The sequence below is a fragment of the Temnothorax curvispinosus genome, unplaced genomic scaffold (genome assembly GCF_003070985.1).
Source record: "Temnothorax curvispinosus isolate PA1 unplaced genomic scaffold, ASM307098v1 QBEX01013373.1, whole genome shotgun sequence".
Classification (NCBI taxonomy): Eukaryota; Metazoa; Arthropoda; class Insecta; order Hymenoptera; family Formicidae; genus Temnothorax; species Temnothorax curvispinosus.
In genome coordinates, this window is record NW_020223153.1 from 129,804 (window position 1) to 139,177 (window position 9,374).

Below are 9,374 nucleotides of genomic sequence, written 5' to 3' on the forward strand. Positions count from 1 at the left end.
AATATAAATGTATTCATTTGACATAAATGGCTATTTGTGATTTCACACAGAAATATATCCTTATTAATAATTAATTAGACATTATTTAAAGACACATTGATATGCTTTATGTAACCTACGGTTCGAAGGCAACTAGAAATATTTCGCACTTATTCTTCGAGATCAAAGAAATTTTAAACTATCGTAGTCGGACTATAAACTTTAAATCTAAACGCATTTCAAATTACATATTAGCAATTTTTGACAATCATATTGCTTGATGTGTTTTTCATGAAAAAATATTTAATTTAATATGAATATGACACGTACGCGTCAAAAACTTGGACAAATATTTAACATTCATTGAATTTTTCTCTGTCAATTATCAACGTCAAATTTTAATCGAAAATGTCAGGCGTAATACTCCTGACATTACTAACAAAGGAATATTTAGAAAGCGCTCGCATGATTCTCGTATTGAACGGCACATTATATTTGGCTGCGCCATTTCCGGAGTGTGATAATGCTAACGCAGGAACGTTATTCGACGAGAGCTGGTTTTCGAGGTAATGACCAGCGTAATTTTATTACAGCCGTGAATGTGAAAAATAATGATGCGTCGTTTGAGGGATTTATTTTTTATTATTATAGAAAGGATTCATTTATTTACTTACATATTTGTGTATCTATTTATTGCACGCGATTTAAAAATAAAAATTAAAGTTTATCTCGATGAGATAAGCAGTTGATTAAAATTAAAAATTTTTGTGTATAATATCTATATATTAAATGAACATTAAATAATAATTTTCAAAGTATTGAAAGTGATTGATAATTCGTTTTTTCATTGGTAATGGTAATATTCTAAAAATAAATATTTTATAATTGCAATACGAAATTGCTTTTGACTCGCGCTCGCTCCGCATGAACATTGAGATTATTTCTGTCAAAAAGAGACACGTAATTAGAGTAATAATTCACCAGAAAAGGCTATACAAGAAAATGTTACACGCACCTAAATTTTCATTAAAGACAAATTAACTCCGCGACAGTAAACGATTCATGAAAGCATCGGCTATACTCCTGGCGTACCATATATAGCCCAAACAGCGGTATATATTACACCACGTGTCGGGTATGAGCCTGTCTTTGGTAATGGAACACCCGATGAAAGAAAGACTTCCTCGTTTCCTTTTCGGCACTGCACTCACGCTTTTCTGGCAGACGCCGATCGCCGCCCATAAACCCAGAAACCGGGGCGGACTACAAACAGTCAAGTGCATTCGCCTCTTTAGCGAACCATTTTCGTTAACGGATGCACATGACTTTTTGGCCTAACATATTAATTACAAAAGACATGTGACATACATCAAGATTTTATAGATTTATGAATCCTCGGATGAAATCTAACGCGACTGTGGAATAGTATATATATTACTTTGCTCTATACATAAATAATAGAAATTTTTTAAGCTTCTTTAAATAGCTTTATAACTTTCGATATTAAATCGTACAATATGAAATATAATTATCACATTTTGTGCAATAATGACTAAACGTAGTTGTGCGATTTAATATAAATCTAGATAATTTTTTTAACTAAAAGTTTATACTTTAAACTCTTTTCTAGTTAAACTCCTTTGTACTTTTAATTCCATCTATTACATTATCACAAAGCAGATATATGTTTTAGCGAGAATTTTGATATAATTTATCTTACTTACGTTGCGTGTGATAAAATGTAACTGTAGAATGTAGGTGCATAGTATCAGGCATGTGAGAAATGATTATTCTTTTATTTTTTTCTTTCAGAGTGGAGCGTATCGTAGCGAACAGAAATGAGGACACGAGGTATATAAATTACTTGACATTTATCGAATTAAAATATGTACATTAATTCTTCTAACTCTCTTCAAACTCTATCATTAACATCTTCAACTGACAATTCTGTTATTAACATTCGTGTACGATGATGTTATGTTGTACCATAACACGTTCTTCATCCAAATCCGAAACGCAAAGCGTTTTACTCTTGGTTTATTTTTAAATAACTTCGAAAAATAGGAACTATTAGTTTCATAGCAGACACCAGATATCGTTTTCTTTTCTAATTTTTAACGTTGTTCGCTTTATAGAGATAAAGCATTAATTGAGCAATATACAAATATTATTTAAAAGTTATTAGCATATACATTCGATTTTTAGTAAATAAAATGTAATTAATTTTAAGAAAAGTATTTTTTAAATATTATATATTTGGAAATATCAGAAGCTAAATTTTAATCAAAATTTTAACATAATTGTCAGTTTGACTGCTCGTCTTTTTATTTATCTTAACATTATATATATATATATATATATATATATATATATATATATATATATATTGTTTTCAAATATAATTTTAAATAAAATTTAATTTTATTCCAAATTAAAAATATCACGATTATCGCATGTAATTTGTAGTATTTATACAAATATGAGATTCTATATCGTCAGCATGAAGTAAATATCTTTAAAATTTATATTTTTTAGAATGGAATGTCTTCTTAAATTAATTTATTTCTCCTCTCTCCTCTCACTCTCTCTCTCTCTCTTCAATGACAATATGATGTACAATTTAAATAAAATTTACACATCTAATTTTGCTTTTAAAATAATTTTTTGTTAATTTTTTTTATATCTAGTTAAAATAAAAAGCACGTTTTTACCCCATGAATTACATTTATTTGTGCAAAGGTTAATAATATTGCTCTCGATTTCCCGAAAAAGCTGACGAAATTCCCACCTGACCTATACACGTGGATCGGTTCCGCGAAGTCGTTTTAACTTTATCGAAGGGTGAGCGTTTGAGCACAGAAACTAGTGCAAAATTCGAAGTAACGAAGAGAGAAATTCGTAGAAGAGCACTGCTTGTATGAGCGTATTAAGATTTAAATTATTAAGTTCTAACGGACTGCGCCACAAGAACTTGGAACTCTAACAACAGTTTGACAGATTCACAATTACTTCAGATATTATTCTTATAGAGGAGTATATCACGAAAATAATTTTATAGTCATGTTTAGTACATATATATGGGAAACAGTTCTGTAAATAGCTTTCGCAGCAATCGAACTGGAGTTTATCCAGAAATCGGAAGTATAATTTTGTTTAAATTTCGATGCGTCCTATGCATGTGGAAAGATAATCAGGCACGATACTATTCCTTATATAATTGATTACCTCTTACTTGCATTTGTGTATTAAATGATTCTTATCGAAAAGAAGTAACGTTTGATTTTCTATATCCGTGTCATGAAAGGAAAAAAACAGAAAGTGCGAAGAAAAGTGCCTGATGTTAGATTTTCTTATAATGTGGTCCTCCCACCACATCAACGCCTACAGATGTTTAATGCTTCCGCATGGACCGTATTGAAAAAAAAACCCCCGACAAATCAGGTTCAGCACAAAAATTCAATATCTCGTATGATGTAATCAAATCGACACTGACTCAGATCAGAGAACACGTTCAGATAACACTGTGACCAAAGTGTTCTTGCATAAACTATTATTTTATGAAGGAATAAAACATCTCGAATTTCCGCAACACCAGTAAAATCTAAATTCGTCGAGTATATATCGGCTATTAAAAAGAATCGAAATTGAAATCTGATTAATTCTTTTTAATTCTTCAATTCTTGTTAATTCTTTATCTACAATGATTTACCATATACGCACTAGTTGGGTTTGAAATATTCAGAAATTCTCATAAATGCTTGATTAAAATTTCTCAACAGATTTCTTGAAAAGAAAATCAATGATGTCCCCTTAGGTTGCTTCGGTTCCCTTAGGATGCCCTAGTAGACTAGTAGATGGGTATTGGTTCTAATACCCGCTGGTGAAACTAACGGTGATGAAGCTCCTGAACTAAGCGCGCTCTTAGACTGTGTCGTCATCCAGTAGCAGCTGTTTCCATTCAGCCTCTCCCTTCTTACTTGGCAACTTCCTCTGCAGCACTTTTAATTAACGCGCAGAAGGCACGCTTCCTATTTCATTTTTTCCTGCTCCAATTTCTTTCTGTACTAACGATTCGTAGACCGAGTAGGCTCCGGGCAATATAAAACACTGTTAGACAACCAGATAATATATATACACGTGCATTATCTAAATCAATATTTCCCATTTGAATCGCAGTATGCAAGATTCAGGCTGCACATTTGATGCACAATTAATATTTGTTAGAAAGCTCGATTTTCTAGAAACGAAAATGTCACTGCTGTTAAGCTCTTTAAAATGCAAAATTGTTAATCATGTATATCCATCAAGTACTTCGAATCCATTACAAGCAATATACTTTTTTTATATGAAACATTTTTTATGAAATTCTTCGGAAAATATACAGAGAATAAATAAATCACACTACTGAATGGAAAAGAGGTACATAAAGCAACAAGCCATTAATATATGTAAATAATCAATAATTAAAGTAATAATGTAAAGTTTTTTTTCGGTTTACTTTACAGCTCTCAAATATATTTTTGCGATATATTATAAAGAATAAAAATAATATCTGAGAACCTATTAAACTATTATTAGAGCATATTTACTGGAACAATCGTTTGACTCGATTTTGCACATGTTTTACATTACTTTTATAATTTACTCGGAATGAAAGGAGATAATCGTTTATTCGACGCAACATTAAACAAAACATTCAGTCAAACAAGTATCGAAAATATATTAGCTGCATGATGTCACACAGAATGGAGAACTCTGTGTTACATGTTACACGTTACATGTCCTTGAGCCGAGCGAATTATTAGCTTAATGTCATTGTGTGTAGAGATATGTACATCACGCATCGAATATATAATTAAGACGTTGCATTTACAAGATGTCTATGTTTATTTTTTTTTTTTTTTTTTCACATTATATCCATCAGCTGCAGCAGCTGCTATCTCACCACAAACATGCCAACGGCAATATTCGAGATTCCGTTGTCTAAAAATTTAAGCGGTTAGAGATAACGTACGTAGTCTCGCCTGTGTTATATTATACAGACAGAAACTTCTCTCCCCGATGTATTATAATCGTGTCTATACAGTTTTACGTATACTAAAAACGGCTTGAAGCGAAGCTTCATCTAGCGCTAACGCGAATATCTAAATTTGTCCTCCTCAATATATATGCTTACCTTTTCGGAAAGACCATAGGTCATAGAGATACGTTGTGCTTTCACTCATGTATAAGATACGTGGAGCAGGCTTAGCCTAACCAAAAGAAATCGATGTATTTACATAAATATTAACGTAATGAGAATAGCATATATATATATATATATATATATATATATATATATATATATATATTCTATTTTATATTATTTATTTTAATAAAATATTATTTTCTATTGCTCCGCCCAGCATTTTAATCATAGTTCCAGTAACCATTTCTCCAAATAATCATCATGTTTTGTCATTTTCTACTACGTCTAGAATCGTAGCCCGCGTTCTCGTGATATAAACACTGAATATCCATTAAAGCCGGCCGGATACCGTCCGTAACACGTTACACGTTTCTGTTTACGTACACGAATATAGATATAATGAAAAATTCCACGCGCGCGCGTTACCATGCATGTGTTGCGATAAATGATACAACTTCTGTTAATTAGCAAAATTGGATTATAAAATCAATTGATATGTACAGCAAAACTGTTTATATGAGTGACGTGAAATCCCACCTCCTATTATAACATTTTTGTTTTAATTGCAAAACGTAATAATTAAATTATTGCAAGAGGTATATTTGCGTTAATGTATACTCGAGTTGATTGTTACCGCACCGTTTAATTATATATATTTTTCGCGATTGTTATTACCTCTAGAAGACGCTCTTTTTAACGCGCTTAAGAAACGACACAAATTTTCGCTGAAGCTCGAGCCGGGCGGGCATACAATGAAGGATCTCGAAACATATTCTTAACGAGCTCTAATTGGATCCTTGTGTCTAGAGCGGATGTCGTTTACAGACATTAAGTCTCCCCCTCCCCTCTTCCTCCCATAAAAATAACATTTTTTTCCATCTTGCGAATTTACCCTGCCACAATTTGTCGAACTAATATATTACAAAGACATTTGGCGCATAAAATGCCCTGAAAGTTATTTTCCTTTTGACTATAGATTCTCCGAAAGATTTGGAATCAATTTTTCTTCAGCAATTTAGTTGCGAATCAGCTTTTTACGCGGAATATGGCATAAATATATAAACTTTATATATACATAACAAAATTTGATTGCATGTATGAATGATTACGGCAACACATTTTCACTTATACTCCCTCCAATGATTTCTGCAAGGCAATATCACCGCCCACATTATTATATCATCAAGAAGATATTTTTGCATCCGAACTTTCGACGGCGCGCCGCCTCGCGCATAAGCGGCGAAAATCGCCGTTCTACGTTCCTCATATCTTGCACGGAGTCCGGGCACGTGCGCGCGAAAAGAGAACGAGAGAGGATGACCCTCGGCCGTGCGACAGACGAGGGAAGACTCTCTTTTTGCAAGCGACGATAAATACGTTGCCAAACGTACGTATACGCGCGCGCCGGGCCCCGAATACACCGCTACCATCCTCGCAGTGCCCGCTGACCCATTTGTGAAACTCGCGTTGCCACACACTTTCTGCCGTGCACCCGATTATTACAACACTTTACGAATTACGCGGTCCTCGGCGCGGGCCGAGCCCATTGAAATCGTGATACGCAAGATTTTCAGGGCTCATTTCAAGACCGGCGATTAATTAGCGGAAAAGAGGATAAATCATTTGAGAGGATGAAAATTGAGGTCGTAAAAAAACACGATTGTCAGTATCACGGAAAAAAAAGATTAGCTACTATAGCTAAAATAGGGTAAACTCGGGTGAGATGGCCATACAGGAAAGATGGCCAACCTATGGTTTTTCAATCTAGCTCGCCATGAAACATCGAATGAACATGGGTTGGCCATCTTTCCTATATGGCCATCTTACCCGAGTTTACCCTAGTCGTAATATATGGATAACTAACATTTTTTCCAGTGAGAACAAAAGGTTTTGCTACTATTGCTAAACTATAGCTCTCGCTGCAAAAAATATAGCTTTTGCTGCAAAAAAATATTAGTTATCCATATTTTATGACTAAATTTAATAACAACTAACAGCTTTTTGTATTATTTTTTAAACGTGCGTACCCGAACTTATTTTCGTTTATTTCGTGAAACGATAAGAAGGAAACGTTTTATATAATTTTTATAGAACCATCCAAATTCAATGATTTTTGTATGTAATGATTTATTTCAATCACTTATCACAGACACTTTTATTTAAAATTCTTCTTATATGTTACATTAATTGCATAAGGTAAACTCGAGTGAGATGGCCATATTAGAGGAGAGATGACCCACTCATGTTCTCTCAATCCAGCTCGTCATCTAGTATCGGATGAATGGGTCATCTCTCTAAGGCTATCTCACCCGAACTTACCCTACACGTTACAGTAGATCAAGTTTTTTGAAATTATTCTTTTTAATTGTCATTACTTTCCAACTCAATGACCAATATTATTGGTCATTCGTCCTCATCACTTATTATGGATGGATATTACGCACTTATTGGTCCTTTCAATATAATTCTAAATTTCTGCGTTTTGGTTGGATTCTGGAAGGGGACATTCTTTCGAATCATCATTCGCCATTGTTATATCATAGCAAAGCTCCATCGTTCTAAAGGCTTTCCAACCAATAACAGTTGCTGGTCCGAAAAATGTCCTGCATTCTGAAAACTGCAGCGGACAATTTTGGCCTGCTTTGGGGGACCTTATGGTCACGAACTGTGGCCTTCCTGTCTTATACCAGTACTGGCAGTCAAACGTGCCACAGATCGTGTCGATTTCTGGAAATCTTCGAAGAAATCACTCGGAATCAATCATGAGAAGGAAGAATCTTTACCCTTGTTTAAGGAATCGATGGACTCAAAGGTATTTTAAAAAATCAGAAATATTACTGAGAAAAATGAGAGGAAGCAAAAAATCGGATTTATAAGACGCGAGGCCTCCAGGCGGGTTCGATGGAATAGGGGAGAGTTGGAAAACCGTATCGGTCACAGCCCTCTGTATAAACGACTTTATCGGACGCATGACGTCGCATGCAGCGATAAAACGCGATATCAGCGCGTGTAATTCGCTATACGCTCCTCTTTTTCTCTTTTCCTTCTTATCGTTTATCATAAGGCCTTTGAGAGCGGTCTTTGACGTTAGAAAAAAAAATCCACATGCAGCAGTTATAAATAATTTTCTCAAAGAGAGGAGCACGTGGGGAAATACTCTTGCGCCGTCTCTTTCCCGCCGTAATTTGCCGTTCGCTAATTCTTATTTATAACCGCAACATATCGTAACGTGTTATGTAACTTCTCAACAGTAAAATTTTCCATTAATTCCATAAACGTTCTTTTGTTGACAGCCGATAAGATGCGAATTTCAACGTGAATTAACCTTGCCTTATTGCATACGAACAAAGCTTGGTATGTATTAGATTAGACGATAACACACATTGCAGAGTGTGAATTTTATATTAGTCATGCGTCCATTGAGAAATATTCCTGAAAGCTTTAAAAATGCAATAATGTATAAATATTTTGTAGAGATGTGCGAACTATTCGAATTCGAATTTCTATGATTTGAATTCGAATTATTCGATAATTTTGAATTTAGATGGATCGAATACGAATCACATTGTATATTGCCAATTTTATAAAATTATTTTCCGTCAATAAGCAAAAGTACGATCATGTTAATAGGTGCATTCAGTGAGTACTTTCAGTATTATAACCGTTCACTGAGCGGATTAAATATTTAAATATATTTTTGCTTCAAAAAGAATTTATATTATATAATTAATATTATTTTTCCACATTAAAATATTCTCTTATTATCTACATGTTAAAATTCAATCTAATAATAATGATATTGTTAATTAAAAATTACATTTCAACGATTTGATTCGAAAGTATTTGATTCGCTTCAATTCGAATGAAATTTTGTCGATTCGATTCGATTCGAATTCGAAAGAGAAAATAAAATTCGATACGATTTGATTCGACATCAAAAATCCTTGATTCACACATCTCTAATATTTTGTTGTTTATTAAGAATGTCTACCTTTTTGTGATACACTACATAGAAACAAATAATTCTGCTGTTGCAACAAAATCGTCATTGATATTGCATATCAAGAGACACGGTAGTCTCGCGCCAAGTATACGTGAAGCGAGACTGCACGATGACTCTTTTATGTGATGCAACGAGTTGCGAGTTTCTTAGTAACAGCAATAAAATTTAGTTAACGAAACTAATTTTACGAATTATTTGTTATTA

General features: G+C 33.6%; 1 protein-coding gene across 5 annotated transcripts in view; it reads left to right on the top strand.

Moving 5' to 3' along the window:
- LOC112463496 overlaps positions 1 to 8,599 on the top strand; it is a 123,366-nt gene extending 114,767 nt beyond the window's left edge. For 2 of the 5 annotated variants that reach the window (XR_003041798.1, XR_003041799.1), the window contains exons 4-5: positions 1,792 to 1,830; positions 7,751 to 7,788. Coding sequence is in view for 1 of the 5 variants with exons in the window: in XM_025029919.1 (XP_024885687.1) it covers positions 1,792 to 1,830; positions 8,461 to 8,467 (46 nt within the window). In the remaining 4 variants the exon portion in view is untranslated. Of the gene's footprint in view, positions 1 to 1,791; positions 1,831 to 7,750; positions 7,980 to 8,460 lie in introns of those variants that run through there. The other 3 variants (XR_003041796.1, XR_003041797.1, XM_025029919.1) reach the window with 3 other exon arrangements.
- The last annotated feature ends 775 nt before the right edge of the window (positions 8,600 to 9,374 follow it).